Source organism: Peromyscus californicus, unplaced genomic scaffold (assembly GCF_007827085.1).
Source record: "Peromyscus californicus insignis strain IS unplaced genomic scaffold, ASM782708v3 Scaffold_11__1_contigs__length_118956290, whole genome shotgun sequence".
Classification (NCBI taxonomy): domain Eukaryota; kingdom Metazoa; phylum Chordata; class Mammalia; order Rodentia; family Cricetidae; genus Peromyscus; species Peromyscus californicus.
Window position 1 is genome coordinate 93,939,699 of NW_026294402.1, and position 21,671 is coordinate 93,961,369.

The 21,671-nt window shown below is 39.3% G+C and overlaps 1 protein-coding gene across 4 annotated transcripts in view; it reads right to left on the reverse strand.

Annotated features, from left to right (window-relative positions):
• Armc8 (armadillo repeat containing 8) overlaps positions 1-21,056 on the reverse strand; it is a 97,682-nt gene extending 76,626 nt beyond the window's left edge. For 2 of the 4 annotated variants that reach the window (XM_052717941.1, XM_052717933.1), the window contains exons 1-2: positions 20,741-21,055; positions 166-242 (exon numbers count right to left, since the gene is read on the reverse strand). In XM_052717941.1, coding sequence (XP_052573901.1) covers positions 166-242; positions 20,741-20,785 — 122 coding nt within the window. In that variant the 5' untranslated portion in view covers positions 20,786-21,055. Of the gene's footprint in view, positions 1-165; positions 243-20,740 lie in introns of all 4 variants that reach the window. The other 2 variants (XM_052717958.1, XM_052717950.1) reach the window with 2 other exon arrangements.
• Between the last annotated feature and the right edge of the window lie 615 nt (positions 21,057-21,671).

Below are 21,671 nucleotides of genomic sequence, written 5' to 3' on the forward strand. Positions count from 1 at the left end.
TTTTATAATAAAATACTGTCATGAATGTCAAGCACTCATCTCATAAATGAAGTCAAATGGAAGAAAAGAAGTTATACCTGCATTTTCATAATTATATTATTTGTCAGATTAAAACATGAAGACAAACAAGACTTTTTCATAGAGTCTTAAATGCATACTACTTACATGACACCTTGGAGAACTTTCTGGGGATCAGGGTCAAATAGCCTGTCAACATAGTGGCGACTGCTAGCTGTTACTTCCTAGAAAGTAGGGGAAAAATGATGACATCTGAAGCCATGCAAATCACAAATTCATAGCATCACCCACAACACCAAATCGCTAAACAGTCTACCTTAAGGAAGAGAACAGGGCTCCTTCCAGAACACATTTTATATGCTCCCTCATATGCTACTGTTAGCAGGGAATTTTTTTTCCCTTAGTTATCAAAATAACTAGAAACTACAGTGTTCAACTCAAGATGCCAGTGGCCATTTGTTTTTTTTAAGAGCACCCAATTTAAAGGGTAAAAAAAAAAAAGGATAGAAAATCCATGACATAAAACACTCCTAAGTTTGGTACTGAAACCGGTAAAGGAATTTGAGAAATCAACAAGGCACATAACTCGGTTCATTTAAAAGTTAGAACTAAAGGAGGATACTATTTTTTTGTAATTGGTCTTTCAAATCACTCTGAGAAAAACCTGTAGGTTAGGGGAGAAAAAGGACACTAGGCTCCACTAGAAACATAACTAGCACTGAGCCTTTTGTGCTGAGTCCCACAGGCTCTGACAGCAGGAGAGCGTGTTCTCCACGGACAGCTGGATGCTATATGTGTGTGTGTGAGTGACACTGAGGGCCCATGCTTCTGTACAGTACACACTACAGGAGAGAAGAGCTCCTGGCCAGAGGTGCAAGGGAATCCCGGCAAACAGAGCAGGGAGCATCATACCTAACAAGCTGACCAAGATAAAGCGTAATGGTGGGTGGTGGCAGTACCTCAGAAAGGAAACAATTCAAAGAGGAATTCGTAACTCCAATAGTGCTGTCTAGTCTGAACTGGATGGCACTTGGTAGAGTTGGAAATACAGAGAATACTTGGTAGAGCTAGAATACATAGAATAAGAGGCATCAGGTAGCACATGCCTATAACCCCAGCTGCAGAGATGATGAGGCAGAAGGAAGCCAACCTGGGCTACACAGTAAGGCCCTCTCTCTCTCTCAAAAAAAAAAAAAAAAAAAGTAGTTAGGGAGATACTTACCTCTTATTTGTACTGTGGGATGTGCTCTTTTTATTATGCAATATCTTGTAATATGTTTTATTGGGTGTTCATTTACATTTAATTTTCAGTATGTAACGTCATTTAAAACCGTATATTGAAGAACTAGAGAAATCAGTATGTAACATTATTTAAAACAATATATTGTAGAACTAGAGAAAAGTACTTTTGTTCCTTGCTCGTTTTCTCTTGTCTGTTGGAATGTGCTTATGTACTGCCATCCATTAGAACAAGGTGTTACTGGGAGAAAGAAACTTTTCCAGTTTCCTCAGAGTCCTGAATTAGTGGAAGAGCTAACTACCACAACACAGCTCTAGCTTAACACTTCTACACCACCAAAATTAGCTCTGGAGATGCTATACATATATATGCAGGCAAAACATCCATACACATAAAACAAAAAAATAAATAAAAGAACTCTCAGCTAGGGTAAATTGAGCAAATCTGTAAAACAAACAGAAAACTTATACCACCCCATTTAGATAGGGTTTCTAACCGAACATTGGAGGCCACCAATTTGACAAGACTAGTTAGTTGGTCAGCAAGCTTCAGGGATCCTCCTGCCTCTACTTCCCCAGAGCTAGAATTACAGTGTACACCACCATGTCCAGCATTTTACTTAGGTGCAGGGACCTGAACTCAGGTCCTCCTTCTTGAAGGGAACACTTTACCAGCTGAGCCATCTCCCCACCCCCCACCCATTTCCTGACTTTCTAATAGTGAGCTCTTCTGGACTTCTCAAACTCTGAGACTCTCCCACCCTGGAGCTGACATTTGGTTTTACAGCTCACCCCTTTACTCCAAGCTGTGTGTCTTCTGTTGCCTCTCAATATGTTTAAAAACCAAGAGAAGAAAAAGGTATGGTACACAGATTACGTATCTTAACTCAAATGAATTCCTCCCACTTTTTAAAGAGTGTGAATATCTGGTTGTCTTAGTACCATTTGTAGAAAGACACTATTTATCCATTGAATATCTTGGTGTCCTTATCAAAAATCCTATTGACAGGGGCTGAGTTGATTTATTCCTATTCTTTTTTTTTTTTTTAAAGATTTATTTATTATATATACAGTGTTCTATCTGCATGCATGCCCGCAGGCCAAAAGAGGGCACCAGATGTCATTACAGATGCTTGTGAGCCACCATGTGGTTGCTGGGAATTGAACTCAGGACCTCTGGAAGAACAGTCAGTGCTCTTAACCTCTGAGCCATCTCTCAATCCCAGATTTATTCCTATTCTTGGTTTTCCTTAATCTACATAGTCTTGTGCCAGTGCCAGTGCTGGTTGCCACAGCTTTCTAGTAAGTTTTTAAATGATAAAGTAGTGAGTGTGCCCTGGCCAACTGTGCAATTCTCTTTCAAAATTGTTAAATTATTCGAACTGTCCTCCTATAATAGCAACTCGTTCCTGTTCTGTGCCTGGTTCATTCAACACGCCAAGTACAGTAGTGAGGAACACGTTAAAGATGAAGAACTCAGGCCCATGGTTTACATCTTTGTGTTTGCTACTAGAAATACGAAAGCAGAAGTTTATGTACACACTGCAAGGACTAGTCTCAGAGAATGAGTACTGTGCAACAGAGCGGATACGGGAAGACAGCCAACGTTTGGATCACAGTCACAGAACCTGTAAAGCCAAAACAGGAACTTTCAAGGATGCCTGTCAAGCTGCTGCCACTGGAAAAGAACAGAGGGTAGAGAGATGACTGCAGACTGTAAATGATAAAAGGGTACCGGTGTGACTCACCATTCAGTATTTCACATTGCCTTTTGCTCAAAGTTCTGTTACATGCCAAAGAAGATGCCAAGGACACTGAAGGAAGAGCCTTCTAAAAGGCTTCCAATCTGTAAGAAGTCGGTCATGCACACAAAAAGATGATCCCATAAGCCAATGTGACAGGAAGCAAGCTCAGAGGATACAAGCTTTTCCTAACATATTCATGCCCAGGGCCTGCATGGAACAAGTCTTGCATTTCACTGCTTTTCTCTGTAGATGGAGCCCCTCTCTCCATAGTTCTTGTTTCTTCAGGGAGCAGCTTGGAAATGAAAAGCTAAGAAGGAAGATAACTAGTCCAGGTACTACTCAGTACTGATGAGAACGTGATATTTGAGCACAGGCCTAGAGAAGGGCAGGTCCTTACAGACCAAGAGAGAAATCAACACAAGGCTCTGAAATACAATTATGTATGTCAATATTATGAAAGACCAGGAGCCACTAGCGCTGGAACAGAATGAGCACAGGGGAAAGCAGTGGGACATGGGACCCACTACAGGGATGTGGGAAAGAGTTGCTGTGTCCAGCATGGCAGCCACTAGCCTCACATGGCTTTTATTTTTTACCATTTGAAATATGGATAGAAACAGAATTTTATCAGTTTTAAAACTAATCAAAAGTGTTTTTTTTTAATAATTTATTTATTTTTATTTTATGTACATTGGTGTTTTGCTTGTATGTATGTCTGTGTGAGGGTGTCAGATCTTGGGATTACACACAGTTGGGAGCTGCCATGCAGGTAGGTGCTGGGATTTGAACATGGGTCCTCTAGAAGAGCAGTCTAGAGGCTCTTAACCTCTAAGCCATCTCTCCAGCCCCTTAATTAAAAGTTTAAAAGCCAACAGTACATTCAACTATTAGGAAACTTTCATGAATATTTGGAGTTTCCTGTAGAAACTACTTTTGTGAGTCTACTTTTTCAGTTGTAAATTTTGTGAAACTGAAATAAAAACCAAGTATTTCTAATATTTTTTTCTGAACTATATAAAGTGCACACTACGTCCAAGACTTGATATCACAAAAGTAAAATAATCTCATTAACTACTTACACAGATGTATTAAAATACTATTTTGATATTTGGGTCTTTATAACATTTAAATTGTTTTCTTTTTACATGGCTTTTTACATAGCATGGTTGCTAGAAAATTTTCATTTACACAGCATTCATTATTTTTCTACTACACAGCACTGGTAGAGTCTTGTTAATCAGTGTTAGAATTTTTATTTTTATGGCATGAGTTGGGAAATCATAAAACAGATACATGACCGACTAATGTTTAAGGTTTGCGCTAGCTGTAAATCTTACGCATGAATAGAGAAAGGGGAATGGGCTACAAGATACAAGACAGACATGGGGGGCCAGACAGAAGGCTATCTCAATCACCAGGAACAGTTAGTTACTTCATGACAATAAGCAGGATCAGAGTGAACACTATGGAGGTAATAAGATTCACCCAAACTCCAGTTAAATGGAGAAATCTGAAATGACTATCAATCTCTATATGCTATCAGACTGGACAGAGGACGTGGGAGAAAAGAAAAGCCAAGGATAACACTGAAAGGTTTTCCTAACCACCTAGAAGACTGACTTGCCACTTAATGAGATGAATAAGATTTAAGAGGTACAGACTTAGGTAGGAAGATAAAAATTTTGGCTTCAGATATGCTAGGATTGAGAATCCCTATAAAACAGCCCAAGTGAGGATATATTTGTTGAGTTTAGGATTTAGGGAAAAGTTGTGAACTGTAGACACAAATCAGAAAAATTATCTTATAAACAGGATTAAATTGACTAAGGCAGTAATCACGGATAGATTGAGACCAAAAATCTTTGCTCCACAATCAGTGTTATGGACAGAAATCCATGAAGTTTACTCACAGAATGTTTCAAGGAGGGAGCAGTTAACCATGTCAAGTCCTAGTGATGTGTCTCAGAAGATAATAAACAAGACCTGTCTGCTGGATTCAGGAACAAGGAGAGCATCAGTGAGAATTTTACCAAGAAAACATAATAAAGATACAAGAGGGGCTCAGTTATTGAGGGTGTGATTATAACGGTGATAGATTAGTGGGAATGATTTGGGAGAAGACAGCAGTCAGAATACGTGAAATAGAAATGATAATGGATTTTAGTCACGGGTAAATTAAGGTCTAGAGAACAATCATGGAAGCTGGTAACTCAAGACAGGAGGACAACATGATTATTAGATACAGCTACAATTTTAGAAAAGCATTTAGATAGAAAACTAAATTTCTACCAGGCATAGTGGTACACCCAGCACTCGGGAGACAGAGGCAGGAGGATCTCTGTGAATCCAAGGCCAGCCTGGTCTACATAAAGAATTCCAAGATAGCCAGGGCCACACAGAAAGACTCTGTCTTTAAAAAGAAGAGGAGGAGGAGGGGAGAGGAAGGAAAAAAAAGAAAGAAAACTAATATTCTTTAACTAGTAAGTCATCATGGAAGTAATATTAGAAAGAGTTAATATGAGCTAGGAACTGAGAGCTTAAGCAAAGAAGTGACCAGAGACAGTCTGGAGATGAGAACTGAAATCTGATGAGATTCAACGGGTCTGAAAACACAAATGAGGAGTAAGAAGGATCTTTTTCCACTTCTTTTGAGTGCTAGAGGGAAAAATGGAAATTAAAAAAAAAAACATTAGTTGAGAAGACTTCAACAAAAAGCAGGGAAAAACGTCATCAAGTGAAGAATCTTGTTTCATTCTAAACAAAGACAAAGGGATCATGGAGTTTAGCATAAAGTCTAGTGAAGGGAACAGAAAGCAAGGGATGCGGGTGGAAGACAGACAGCTAAGTGGGCATGAGGAATGACCCTAAAGTCCCCGGCCAATTGCAGTTAATGTGAACAGAAATACAAAGCTTGATCCTGGTGGCCACTAGAGTAAGTATGAGGTGGTACTAAGCATGAAGGCCACCAGGCTCTTCCTCTTGTTTGTCAACAGTCTATACTGGAGCAACAGCTTGATCTGGGTAGGTCTTTACCCCTGCTCTTGGAGACAAGCAAATTCATATTACATATTCAAAGCTGCAATAAAGTCATCACAAATGTATTTATTGAAATATATTTTGTTGAATAGTACTCCTCTACAATTATATTATATAAAAATGAACTCCTTCAGCAGAAAAATTGTAGCTATCAAATCTGTAAATTAGAGTTAGTGCTAAGAAATTGATGAATGAATAAACCCTGTGTATCAAACAGGTACAGAGAGAAGAGGGAAAAGACGAGGGAACAAGCCTCAAGTTGTGCTCCACTGTATTATGTGGATGCAAGTTCCTTTCAGCAGGGTCACTATCTGCAAGTGCTTCCTGCATGGCTTTCCGTGATCCCCTCCTGCGGATAGCCATGCCCTGGCACAGTCTCCTCCGTGGAATGAGCACTGGTCTATTAACTCTGGTAAACAGAATGTATCAGGCAAGATGGGATGCCATTTCAGAAAGTTCTCTTGTTGTGTTCTCCTTTCTTTCTGTCAGAAGCTAACTAACTGTGTGATTATGAGCTACCCTACAGAGAGGCCCACATGGCTCACAACTAAGTCCTGCCAACAACCACAGGAACGAGCTGAGAACTAGGTTCTTCCTAAAATCAGCCTGCACATGAAACTAAGGTGCCTGCTGATAATGATGGCAAGTTCATGAGTCAGAGGTTCAGGGACGAGCTAACCTTCAGCTTCAATCCTGACTTAGAGAAACGAAGAAACAATCGACATTGTTTTTAAGCAGCTAAATTTTGGCACATATCTAACACACACACACACACACACACACACACACACACACACACACACATGGATATTGGGCCATTGAACGTATCATTTAAATCAGAATGACTTATGGATTAAAAAAAAAGAAATTATTAATCGAGCATAATGGAGATAAGCTGGGCTATGCAATCACCTGAGTCTTACAATTCTTAAGTAGCAACAAAGAGAGGAAATATTTCCTAGATATCTCAGAAAACTGGTCAAAGAGTCTAACAGGCAAACCAGAACAGGCTTTACAAATACCTCTTAAACCACCCATGAACAGGATCAAACCATTCTCTCTTAAAAATCCATTAAAAATAAATAAATAAAACTCGTCAGGGAAGGTCTGAAATGGCTGTCTGCTAAAGGCCAGACCTGCCATAAATAAAGGCAACTTAGAAATGAAGAGAAGTGTCCAACTTGAGTTTAGAGTTAAATAAGCTAAACTATTAGTTTGTTAGAGAACGAAAGATGTCTAAAGTTAGTAAGTTCTCACAGTTACTCTAGTTCATTACTGCTTTGCTCTGGGTTGCTTTACTTGTAGCTTCTTTACTTTTCAGTGGGGCATATAACTGTATGAGCAACAAGTCTCACTGTGACACTTTCCTACACACATACCTAGCTCCCACCTCTATGATCTTCTCTTACACCTGCTTCTCCTTGTCCCTTTCTCGCTTGTAATGGTTCCCTTCTTATTTTCATGGGTTTTTTTTTTTTTTTCTTTTTTCTTCTTTGTGAGTCTGGCTTATCTCACTTGACAGATTGATCTCCAGTTATACCCAGTTACCTGCAAATAACAGGTTTTGTTCTTTCTGGCTGAATAAAAAAACACTGCATATATAGGTCTATATATTCTACACTGTCTTTACCCATGCTGTCAATGTGTCCCTAGTCTGATTCTGTAACTTAGCAGCTGTAAACAGTGTTGTGACACAAATGAGTATGCTGGTGTCTCTACAGAAACCAACTTGACTCCTTAGACTAGACACACACAAATGAGTATGCTGGTGTCTCTACAGAAGCCAACTTGACTCCTTAGACTAGACACACACAAATGAGTATGCTGGTGTCTCTACAGAAGCCAACTTGACTCCTTAGACTAGACACTCGGGAGTGGTACAGTTGACTCGAACAGCAGTTCTATTTTTAATTCTGAGGACCCTCCATCTCATTTCCACAGTATTTGTACTAATTCATAGTGTATAAGGATTCCTTTTTCTCAAACTCACAAATATTTGTGTTTTCTTAGTGACAGCCATTCTGTTTTCTCCCACACTTATATTTGTGAGTTGTTGTTTTTAAATGGCAACCACTCTGACTGGCTTAAAATGGGGCCTTACTATCATTTGACTTGCATCTCCCTGATGATGAACATTTTTTCATGTATTTACTGGTCATTTGTCATTTGTACTTCTTCATTTAAGAAGCATCTGTTTGATACACTTGCCCATTCTTTTGTTTACTCTCCTGCTGTTTAGGTTTTTTATTTCCACACTTACTATGTCAATATAAGATTCTTAGCCGGGTGGTGGTGGCACACGCCTTTAATCCCAGCACTCGGGAGGCAGAGGCAAGTGGATCTCTGTGAGTTCAAGGCCAGCCTGGTCTTCGAAGCGAGTTCCAGGAAAGGTGCAAAGCTACACAGAGAAACCCTGTCTCGAAAAACAAAAACAAACAAAACAAAACAAAAGATTATTTATGCCATGGAGTAGAAAGAACAAAGATTTATTTGAGTCCGAGTTTTACCACTATGTGAATTTGTGCAAAATTAAATTTTGTGACTGTTTCTTTGTTTATAAAATGACTACACAAAGCTCAGAGTATAGCTTAAATGAGATAATATACAAGAAAAATCCTTATAAATGGTGAACATATCCTACTAATTGTAAAAGAATTCTATTTTCGTGTGTGTGTGTTATGAAAAGAAAATGAACGACTGCTTGGATAATTCTACCAATGTCCTGTAGTTAAAGCCAAACTTTTCAGACACCTGCCCTTAAGTAACAGCAGCTGAATCTCAGAACCCACATACTTGGTAAAAAAAAAAAAAAAAAAAAAAAAAAAATACATTTTTAGTATGTTACAATTTATGATGCATTTTCTTATTGAACTTCTAATTCATATGGGTCTTTAGGAATGCAAAATATTTTTTAAAAAGATTCCACTGTGGAATTCTTAAAGATTTATTTATTTATCTTTATTTTATGTGCACTGGTGTTTTGCCTGCACTGAGAATGTCAGATTCCCTGGAACTAGAGTTTCATACAGCTGTGAGCCACCATGTTCTGTTATCTTTTTTCTACTCTGCCTATCCGATTGCCTGGACAGCCATTGAAATCTTCGTTGTAACTTCAGAGTTGTTTTGTGTTCCCAAATATATGCTATATCGTTTTAATACGGAATTATTTTCTCTTTCCTAAACATACCTTGTTGTTATAGAGCTGTCTTTGTGTGTGTGTGTTATTCTTCCATGGTGCTGTGAATTGAACCCAGGTCCTCTGGAAGAACAGCCAGTGCTCTTAATCACTGAACCATAGCTCCAGCCCACTCTCCCCCCTACTGTGGAACTCTGATCCCATAAGAAATGAAAGTTTAAACTAATGTCTGCTAAGCAAAATTTAATAAAAAAACTGACAGGAACTTCAAATTGTTCACAAATTAAAAACCAGGATATTTGAACTCTGAAGAGAATTCACTTTTAAACCTACTGCAGCTTGAAATTTATTTCTACCATTAATTTCCCAAGTATTACGCTAGATGCTGGGAAGAGTGAGATACCCTCAATGCAGTCACAGTACAAGCAAGTAAAATACAAGTGTAACTTGTAGCAACTAAGAGAATCAATATAAAAATCCCAGAGCTCAGGAGGTGAGCCAGGAGAAATTCTGTGATCTCAAGGCAAGCTGGACTACACACTGAGTAGTGTAGTCCAGTCCAGCTACACTACTGGCCAACCAGAACTACATACTGAGGCTGTTTGAAAACCAAAACCCAAACCCAACAACAACTCTGTACAAAAAAGAAAAACAAAACAAAAAACCCACAAGATTAAAAAGGAGGTGGGGATTGGAAGGTAATCTAAAAGACTAGTATTAACTTACCAGATGAAGATCGAGGGAGGAAGAATAACACACACACACAAAGACAGCTCTATAACAACAAGGTATGTTTAGGAAACAGAAAACAATTCCGTATTAAAATGATATAGCATATAAATGGGAACACAAAACAACTCTGAAGTTACAACGAAGATTTCAATGGCTGTCCAGGCAATCGGATAGGCAAAATAGAAAAAAGATAACAGTACCTATGTCTTCAAACTTACACTTCTGTTTTCATGTCCCTCTATTGTAACCATATCATCACAAGCTGGAACCAATGGGAATTAGAGCCAAAAGCTATCCACACCATTTGGAAAGCCCAGTAGTTCTAAAGTAGAAGGACTACTCCTTAGGTTGTATTTTATAGATCTGTAAAAATAACACATCTGACATCTAGTGGACAAGGACTAAGTAAGGATGGTGTATGCCATGAGATGGCAGGCTCGCCACCCACATCCTACCTTCCCACATCTACAATCAAATTCCATCCTCCTTATAAACCTAAAGTATATTTTGTGTTATCTCAATGTACGATCAGTTCCCCCAAGAATGCAGCTCCTTTATAAATAGAGGTTATACTTTGTCTTGTTAGGACATTTTACCAAAAGTTCAGACATTGAAGAGGCTACATAAAAATCACTAAGGATTCCAATTAAGTAACCTTAAAGTCTTCATCACGTCTACAGTGTGCCTGTCACATGAGTAGTTAGTATGCACATTTGGAAACATATTAATTATTATTTTGGTGTAAATACACCTGCATATTTACAATTTTACATGGTATCTTAAATCAGTTTTCTTTTTCCTTTAATGGAGTGGGGTTATTATGTCAGCTTTTAAGTTATACATGAGTATAGTTAACATTTTCATTTATAGACAAGGAGTATTACTTTGTAAACATCTACCACTATAAGAAAGTGAGTTTTGGTATGGCTTGTGATGACCAACCCAGTCAAAGAGGGAACCCCAGAAATGCACTCCTATCCCCAAGATAGTGTAAAATGAAAATCTGAGTTTCCAGTGTCTCCAAAATCTTCTGAGAAAAACAACAAAAAAAGCTAACGTCCTTCTGTTACTATGTTAATATTCTGAAATATCAAGCAAATTCTATTCAGACCAGTCAAATATTCCCAATTATGCATTATTTTGTTTTTATTTTATTTTTTGTTTGTTTTGTTTTTCAAGACAGAGTTTCTCCTTGTAGTTTTGGTGTCTGTCCTGGATCTTGCTCTGTAGACCAGACTGGCCTGGAACTCACAGAGATCTGCCTGGTTCTGCCTTCTGAGTGCCGGGATCAAAGGCGTGCACCACCACCACCCAGCTCCAATTATGCATTTTAATGCCCTGACACTTACTGTGCTTACGTGCGTCCCTAGAGAAACCAGGAATCCCATACTCAATAATACTGGAAACCAATACTGAGAGTGGCACTTTAGTAAACTATGCCTCAATTTCAAATCAGACACTTCCCTCCTGGTTTGGATTGTGTTCGTTTAAGAACATAAAAGACAAAAAAAAAAAACAAAAAAAAAAAACAAACAAAAAAAAACCCTTAACACTGTCTCACGCCTGTCACTTGAAGAGTTGTGGGAAAATAAGTATCTCTCTGCCCATGAGTTAATTTCAGACAAAAAAATTATCAGACTAGCAGACAAAACTAAATAGTAAATAAGTCTTCCCTAATTTTGAGAGGAGAAAAACTTAGCCTCTTCTGAAATAATATCAAAAAAGAAAAGAGACATTATTAACAAAGATAGACATTTCATGAATAGACAGCTATCCTGTCCTCACTATATTATTTCAAAATTCCACTTTGCTTCCAAAAGGAGGGGAAAAAATGCCCCACACTACTTAAATCCAAGGCTTTGTGTTTTGTTTTATGCTTTTCTGGCCCCATTAGGACCCAACCAGACTCATGATGTTTCTTTCAGACACTTCACATAATAAATTTGCCGTTATTTTTATCATTATTTTTTTTCTTATAGGATTATTCTTTGTTATTTCTAAAGTTTCACAACATCCTTCCTTTCCAGATTAATCAAAACCCCACTTTCCTATAACCTCAAGTAATGGACAATTTCTAAAATGACACTTGACAGTTGAGCTGGGCCCCATCCCTAACATACCATAGTCTGGCAATTGAGACTACTAAAGTATGATTTGCTTTAATTCCAAACATCACCATGGAAATAGTAAATACTTAACTTTGATCTTTTATGCTGGAACCCTGACCTCTCAATAAATACAGAAAACCAGGCTCTATATATTAACAGAATTTATGAAAAGTAATTTAATAAATGTTCATAAAATGTGGACATAAACTCCTAAACTATAAAACCAAGACTACAATTTTGGGTTTTTAATTTATTTATGGGGGGGCACATACATACCACATGGTACACATGAGCCAAGGTGCATGTGTAAGGTCAGAAGACAACTTGCAGGAGTCCGCCCCAGGGATTAAACTCAACACTGTCAAGCTTGGCAGCAGGTCCCTCTTCCCTGATGAACTAGCTCATTGCCCTAATTCTGTACTTTAAAATGTAGGAATCTGTAGAGCTGAGTTGGACACTCGGCATACCACAGTGGGAAAGTTAATATATCCAGTTCTTAGTTTTTCCCCAATAAAAAATGCCAAGGATAAACTAAAGATTGTCTGCTTTTTTTCCAGGTAAAATATTCTCTAACTATTACTCATATACTACAGAATTTTTTCATAATAGAAAAGCCAGTGCACAGTTAAGAGTAAAGGGGATAGTGAGTTTCTAATTTAATAATATATTTTTATGATGCTAATATACACTATTAACAATTGCTTTGGTGCTCACTAGAACCAAAAGCAATGTAGCATTCGTACTTCTAAAACCAAACACTATAATGTATATCCTTTTAAGTACAAATCACAAAAAGCAATATAGGTCTATTTGATCTTGATGTTCCTTCACCTTTTTTAAAAATTATGCATTCACTCTTCAGTGTAGTTGTTATGAGATGTTCCTAAACAAAGTAAATAAGCTAAAGAAACCTATGATGCAAAACAGCATAATGTGGCAATCCAAGGAATTGAGACTATCTCTGACAAACACCAAAAGGATAAAAAGGGCTGTGCATGTCACAAAGATAGAGATACTTCCTGGGTTGGCTGAAGTTATTCACATGCCACCAATGACAAAATAGCCAACAAAATCTTCTAAGATATAATGAAGGCCTATTTCTCAATCCTGACATTAAAAAAGTGAGCTACGTAGACCCAAGCAGATGTTGCCATACAATAGTTTAAGTTATTCAATACTGTAATAGTGTAGTGACTCCAAGATCCTGGGTATGGTCTTTTATGGTACACCTCCTGAGTACTACTGTGCACAGGCTGATTATAAGGGCCTCATTTGCTTCCCATTCTCAGAAGCAGTAACAGCCTTGCCATGGAGCTATCCATGGTGCTTATTTACACTCAGCCCTCTCATCTAACATAAGAACTTTTCCATTATATTTTCTCCCTGGATCTACCTGCCTGTCATCTACATTGTGGCGTATAACAATTATGGCAATACTATGAGCCACTTCTGATCTGTTTTTCCATTTTTTGCCTGTGCTCAAGTATCTTACTTTCTTCTAGCCTGACTCTCCAGTTAACCTAGCTTTGCATTCCCAAGCCAATTAAACCATCTACTACACAAAGTCCTTACAGTGGCCACGAGTTCACTTTGGGGGAGAGTTCACTGAAAAACTCTGGACAAAAAGTTAAAATTTCTCAGATTCAAGTCCCAAATATGAAATCTTACAAGGGTTTTAAACATTGTTACTTTTCCTTACCATTCCAAAATAATTAAAGTGATTTTTAACAGTATGTTCGGTGTCTGACATTGAGACAAGTAAAAGAATTAACTAAGGACCAATGTGCAGGCTTTGGAGAACCCATGAACTCCTTGAAACCATGTGATTCTTTAGGCATATGCATGATCTTCTTTGAAGAGGTGGGTAATACTAAGCCTTAAGAAGCTAAAACGTACAACATGCTGCAGAGATCACAGCACTGATATTCAGTAAATGAGGCTGTTCTTTTACAGAAGGGAACAGAAATTATGTTTGCCATATAATACTCTATGTTTACCTAGAAATCAACCTGGCAGATAGTATTTACTTTAAAATAACCACCAAACCAAAAATCAAAATGTAGAGGATGAAGTTCAGTGACAGAGCACATGCACACAACCCTGGATTGGGGTTGGAGGGTAAGGAGCCAAAATCCAAGAATCAATCCAAAGGCTAGCTCCCCAGATAAAACTGACGACTCTATACTAAGATGTTTCTGATTCTTCATAGGTTAGAAGATTGGCTGAGCACTAAGTGTCAGAATTTGGGTGGCCGCAAAGTGCCCTGAATCATGAAACAAGCAGCTCTAAGATGCCACACATTGCCACTAATATTAACAAGTTCAATCAACAGTCTCCTTTAGGGCCACTCTTGACAAACCTTGTACAAACCCTACAAACCCTATGGTGCTTTGTAAACTAACTCTGCAAACTTCTAAAGCATGATGAAGAGATTTCAGTTTTGTATTTATTACTCAAATCAAAGGAAGGCAAATTTATGCTTAGAGGCTAGCTGGGTTCAACTTGACAGAGTTTTCTGATTACTGCCAACTACCCACACAAGAGATCAGATCAATAAGCAGCAATAGGCAACACCAACAGAACACAACTGTCAAGAATTGAACAGACAAAAATCAAGAGATATCTAGACTTAGAAAACTCTATAATGATAAAAGCTGCTCATCAAATAAGACCCACTGGGCTCTGGGAAAGACTGTAAAGGAGTCAATTAAAATCAACAATTGCCTGAGCTCTCTATACCAGATATGCAAAATTCAAAGGCATTTTATTACCATGCCTCCCACAAACAATTATAAAGTGACCAAACCAAACGAAATCTTTTTTTGTTTGTTTGTTTTTTGTTTTTTTTGAGACAGAGTTTCTTTATGTATCCTTGGCTGTCCTGGAGCTAGCTCTGTAAACCAGGCTAGTCTCAAACTCCCAGAGATCCACCTGCCTCTACATGTTGGGATTAAAGACGTGGGCTACCACCACCTGGTGCAATCATCTTCTTAACAAGGTCTTTGCAAATTTTCATTTAGTTAAATCTGTATTATCAATTGTTTCAACAGATCTAAAATTCTTCACCAAATCCCAGATTCCATGGAATTTTTTTTCTGTTTTATTCGATTTTTGGTTGTGATCCTAGCCTTTAACTGCTGAGCCATCTCTCCAGTTCTCCTGTTTTCTTCTAAATCATTGGTTTTTGTTCATTGATTTTGTTTTTTAATTTTTTACAATAAAATCTCTGATCTTCTTTGAGTTACTAAGGTTGAGACCAAAGTTCTTTTTGGAGAGGGGCACCAGCCCCAAAGTTCATTTTTTACCTATAGCTAAAAGAAGAAAAGACAAACTACATAAAGTACTTGTAAATACCCACCTGATAAACACATAAAGTCAATAGTCAAAAAGCAAGCAGTCCAATTAGTGAGTTAAAAAAAAAAAAGACACAAACATTTCCCCATACTCCACAAAAAGATTTCAAAACTGTTATTCATTAAGGAAATAAGCACAAATTAAGAGCATGATACAGTATCAGTCCACAGCTATTAGGGAAACTAAAATGAAAACTAACAATAATGTTGATAAGGACTGAGAGAAACTGAATCTCTCATACATTACTGATAGGAATATAAAATGGTAATCTGAAAAGTTTATCAGTTTCTTGACAAAAACAACACACAGTTATCACATGTAAAATGATACTTTTAGTAACTACACTTCTAGGCATTTCTTTCAATCATATCTACATAAAGAACCTGTCAGTCAGTGACTGTTCACAGTTGGTTATAATAACCAAAAGCTAGGAACAAGAATGTTCAATAGATGACTGATTATAAACAAATGCTTGGACAACCACTCACAGGACACTATTTGGCAAGAAGACTTGCAATATAGATTGCATATAGATACATGCAATAATTTGGATGACTCTCCAAAGTCTGGGTGACAAAAGCCCATCCCAATAGGTCACATTCTGTAAGTTTCCATTCATGTAACAATGCAGAAAACTTACAAAATTATTGAGGGGAAAAAAGATAAGTAGTTGCCACCAGAAATTAAGGATGGGGTCTGGAGTGACTTTAAAGATGTAGGATGAAGGAAATCCTCATGGTGATGGATACTTTTGTATCCTAACAGCAGTTTAAAAATGATACAAAAATATCCACATACCTCTATCAATTTCCTGGTTCCGTAATTATGTAAAATGTAACCAATGAGGTAAACAAGAGTTAGTTACATACATGACCTCTCTGCAACTTCCAGTGAACCTATACTTATTTCAAAAATAAAAATAAATACAAAAAATACAAAACAATTTAGGGCAGAGCAGTGGTGGCCCACACATTTAATTCCAGGACTCAGGAGGCAGAAGTAGGGGGACCTCTGAGTCCAAGGCCAGTCTGGTCTATAGAGTGAGTTCCAGGACAGCCAGGGCTACACAGAGAATCCCTGTCTCAAAAAACAAACAAAACAATAACAACAACAACAACAACAATTAAAAAGTCTACAAAACATGGGTAATATGTTGAAGGGGTTAGGTTAAACAGGAATGGCCATGGTACAGTAAAAAGAGAGCTGAGTCTGTCCACCTCCTCCAACAGTTCAATTAAGCATTTATTAAATACCTTGTATATATATAAAAAATGCTCTAATAATGGGATTAAGGGGAAAAGGCTAAGCACTTATCTCTGAATTAATTTACTCTTTACAAAAATTACTGCATAGTAATTATTAAAGAGAGCTATTGCTTGCTATGCTCTTCTGTCTTCTTTTCCTAGTTAGTTCTAACTCATTTCTGAACTCTCAGCTCAACGTCTTTAGGAAAACATTCCATGATTCTGTGTTGTTATTGGACTAAAATCTCCAAAGAACACACACAGGTTGTGTAGCTCACCACTGCTTTCTCTAACTCAATGCCATACTTGGCAAATGTCAGAAGCTCAAAACACACTACAAGAAACAATCTATACAGTACTTTTGGAGGCCGAGGCAAAACAATGTTGTTGTTTTAAGGTGTTTATTTTATGTGTGTGTATTTTGCTTGCATGTATGTCCATGCACCATGTGCATGCCTGGTGTCCACAAGTCAGTCAGAAGATGGTGTCGGATCCCTTGGAATTGGAGCTATGAGTTGCCATGTGGGTGCTGGGAATCGAACCTGTGTCCTCTGTAAGGACAAGAAGTACTCTCAATGGCTGAGCCATCTCTCCAGCCCCAACAAAAGGACCTTAAATTCAAGGCCAGTCTAAGTTTTACAATAAGACTGTGTCTCAAAATAAATAAGAAAAAAAGCACACAACAACAATAAAAATGTATACAAAGCTTCAATTACATACGAATGAGTAGACAATGCTAATGAAATTTGGAAGAATTAATGATGAACTTCAACCTAAGAAATCCACTTATATGGAATGGATGGTTCCTATGAAAGATAAACAATGTTGAAGTTCAAAATTATGTATGAACATCAACTCTTCCAAACTCAAAGCCCACTGAAGAATTCAAATTGAGGAGTGGTCCTCCAAAATGTTCTTTACAAAATCCATGCAGAAATGGACTTGAACTGAGGCAGGAAAAATAACTAAAGCAGGATGCAACAGTACATCTGTAGTTCAGCTACCCAAGAGGCTGAGGCAGGAGGACCAATTAAGCCTATGAGTTCAAGACCAGCAATACTACAAGACAGCCATCTTAAAAAAATAACCAAAGGCTGGCAGAATAACACCACCAAGCCTGATAATCTGAAACTGATCCCCTGAAACTCATGGTGAAAGTAGAGAACTAACCCCCTCAAGTCGTCTCTGACTTCCATATACACTTAGTAGCACACATGCACCTCACCACATACACTCAGATACAGACACACAATAAATATAACAATTAATAATAATAATAATTAAGGACACTGTAATAGTGAATACACAAAGAAATACTGTCCTGAATGAGGGCCATCATTCAGAAAGATGTGAGCAACACTAATAAAAAATAGAAGTATGAGTGGAAGAAGAGACAAAGATGATTCAAGGAAGTTTAACAGAATGATTAGTGAAAGACAATATCAAACTGGGAAGTCATGACTAAGTCGTCTCAGAAAAAAGAACATGTTTTGTTAGATGTTACGGATGACATCCACACAAAGATTTGAAACTAGATGTAGGTGGAAAGTCAAGATGATAATGCAGATGTGTGGATTGAGCAGTTAAGGTTAAGCATGCAATTGAGGTCTCTCAGGAAGAAGGTATAATGGACTATAGATGGAAATCATTGAAAACAATCTGACTTCCCATTAGTCAACTTACAGTTATCACACTCTAAAGCCATCAGGACTCAGATCAGATGCATTTCTGATACCCTTGCATTTGCTAAAGTACACAACACAGGGCTTTGGACTTCACTGGTATACAGTAAGTACCTTATTAAAGGGATTCACCCGTGTTGGGGGGGGTCAGAGGTCAACATCTGATATCTTCCCCTGTTTCTATCTTACTTATTTTTATTTATTTATTTATTTATTTATTTATTTTGGTTTTTCGAGACAGGGTTTCTCTGTGTAGCTTTGCGCCTTTTCCTGGAACTCACTTGGTAGCCCAGGCTGGCCTTGAACTCACAGAGATCCGCCTGGCTCCGCCTCCGGAGTGCTGGGATTAAAGGCGTGTGCCACCACCGCCCGGCCTCTATCTTACTTTTTGAGACAGGGCCTCTCACTAAACCTGAAGCTAGCTCCCTGCTGTGACTAGACCAACTGGCCAGGAAGCCTCCAGGATCTGCCTCCCAGGACTGACATTACAGACATGCACTGCCATATGTGGCCTTTTATGTAGGTGTTGGGGGTCCTAACTCAAGTCCTCATGCTTGTGAAGCAAGGAATTTACCCACTGAGTCATTTCTTCAACCCCAATAACTTCTAATTAATAATTAATATTAAAGTGGCGCTTTAGTTAGCTATTTGAAAAGTAAAGCCTTTCCTTTAACCTGTAAGATGAGTAGGTTCAGACATTCTAAAGCATTTATCCAAAGCTCCACCTTCCTAAGGCCCTAAGACCAAAGAATTGGAAAACTAGACTTTAGATCTAGTTTATACTCCCAACTGAGACAAGGGCTAAAGCAAATTCTAACTCAAAATGGAAAATATTCTTCCAGAAGTTTTTGATTTATATACACTATTCAAGGTGATAATGTACAAAAAGTAAAGAGGCCACAGGTGGAGCCAGGGCTGTATTCTGGAACAGCACTTTACCAAGTGTGCTCAAGAGGCTGAATTCAATCACTCGTGGGGGGGGGGGGGGCACAGACACGGACAGACAGCCAAAAGTTTTATATATGAACTAAAGGATAACTGCAATCGGGATGACATAATCAAAGGGGAATTGAACCTTTAGGATACACCCTTTTTGCTTTTTGTCTTTTAATACAATGAGAGAAGTCATTGGTCTGTTCTACAAAACATTCATGGACATCATAAGTGGAATATAGGTGGCTAATGTGCTCAGTAACTAAGTGAACAGTACTTCTCTAGTTGCAGTTTAAGTAAATAGTTTAGTAAAGTGAATACAGGATAGATTTGTTGACTGCGCTGCACCCCCCCCCCATTACATTTTGCACTACATTGTAACTTAAGTCTTTTCTAGGTAGCAGCCTATCGAATGGCTCTAATCCTGAATGAAGTGATGTACTAGGTGCCTTTGGACACGTGAGTGTGTTTGTGTAAGAGGTCAGAGAAAAGAAACCGGTTGGAGTTGCAAGACTGTAGAAATCTTAACAAGTCACCTGAATCCAACTACCATCTCAATAAGTCTCAACAAGTCTAAAAGATGATCAATCATTCTTTGCCTGGATACTTCTTATTTCCGACAACAAATGAATCACTGGTAAATTCTACATGGAGTCCAACAGCTAAAATACATGTAAAACCCTCCAAAGTTATCCCCAGCAACTTTCATTCTTGTTCATTTCATTGCTGGTCCTGTTCTTTTAAGGACAATACAGTGGAAGGTGAATGTCTTCTTGGTTTGTTGTTTTTTAATTTAAGAAGAAAAGAAATGGTATGACCATTGCCTTCTTTCGACAATGGGGAAACCTAATCTTTTTTATTCCCCATTTTTGGTCCCTCCCTCTAAAACATTTTGTGCTCCCGAAAGAAAAAATGAACACCGGGCAATAGAAACATAGTTTCTCTAGTCTCAGAGCCGCGACCTCAGGAGCCGAACAGAGCAAAGGGGTTTAAATAACCACACACAATAGCAAGAGTTGCAGCTGATATGAAAATCACCAATGCCAAGAAGCAAGCGGCTCCGGCAGGTGCTTGGGTGGAGGGACGTGACAGAAGACACACAGCCCTAGCCTGGCAGCTCTGTGCTGTGGCAGCTGAAGAGCTAGCACCTCTTCTAGCCACAGCCCGGGAGAGTGGAGTGGACGGTCGGTCCCAGGCCTGCCCTGAACCTCCGCAGGCAGAGAGCTCGGTCTGGAGAAGCAACCGTGCAGAGAGGGAGGCAGGGGAAACGCTCGGCCAAGCCCAAGCCGCGCCCATGGGCCGGCTGCCGAGAGCCCGACCTCCCCGCCTGCCGGACGCCCTCCTGGGAATCCGCACCGGTGGGAGCTCGACAGTGGGAGACGCTTCGAGCTCGGCCTGGTTCGCGTGCATCCCACCTAAGGCCACCGCAGGGGGTGGTGCTCGGGAAGCTCACGGCGCCGGGGTAATGCTGTGGGCAGAGCCCAAGTTGCCCAGCACCGGGCGGGTCACTCACCGAGAGGACACTCATGCGGATTGGGGTCTCCAACAGGCACGCCATCTTGAGCCTTCCCACCCGGCTGCTGCCGGCGCCGGCGCGCGGCCGGCACTTTCGACAGCCACCTATGGAGCCAGCAGCCGGATCCTCTGTAGAAAGCCAGACAAGCTGCTCAGAACCGACCGAGCTCCGGGCGTCGCTCGAGCACCGAAGGACTGGGCAGAAGGGAGAAGAATGGTTAACCGCGCCGGACTCAGGCTTACGAATCGTCCTCTCAGAAACAGCAGCTACTCTCGCTGGGGTCAGAGGTGGGCGCGGGCAGCGGCCTCCGCATGCGCAAAGGCCTGCCTGCCCCACCTTCCCCCGACTGGGGGCGGAGCCTCACTCGGGCTCTACTAGCTGTGGGCAATCGTAAATTTCAGATTACAGGTTCGCTTTCCTAAACGCTGGTAGGTGGAGTTACCTACGTAGTTTGAAATTCACTTTCACATTCATTATCTCACTCTACACCAAACTCCTAGTTTCAGTACTCTCTCCACCTTAAGGCTGGAGAAACTGGTCTCAAAACCAGGTCTTAAGCCACCGATAAGAATGGTCGTTTCACACGCTTCAATGCTCAAGCATGACCTGCTTTAAGATTGTGTGCCCGACCCACTTATTCTGGTGTAGTGTTAGGAATGGGGACTCTAGTGCCAAGACGCCTGGATTTAATCCTTGCTACTTTAGTTAGCATCATTATCTTGGACAGGTTGCTTAGCCTCCTTATATTTCAGATCTCCGGACTGTAAAATAAGGGCTAATGAGAATAAATGAGCCAATAAACAAAACATGCCTGGAATGTGGAAAGCGTTATGCTGTCTATGGGTTAGCATTTTTGAGTTATATGGGGGGGGGTTGGGGGGAGATTGGTCAACTATCTGAATATTTCATACTAAAGCACTCTGATAAG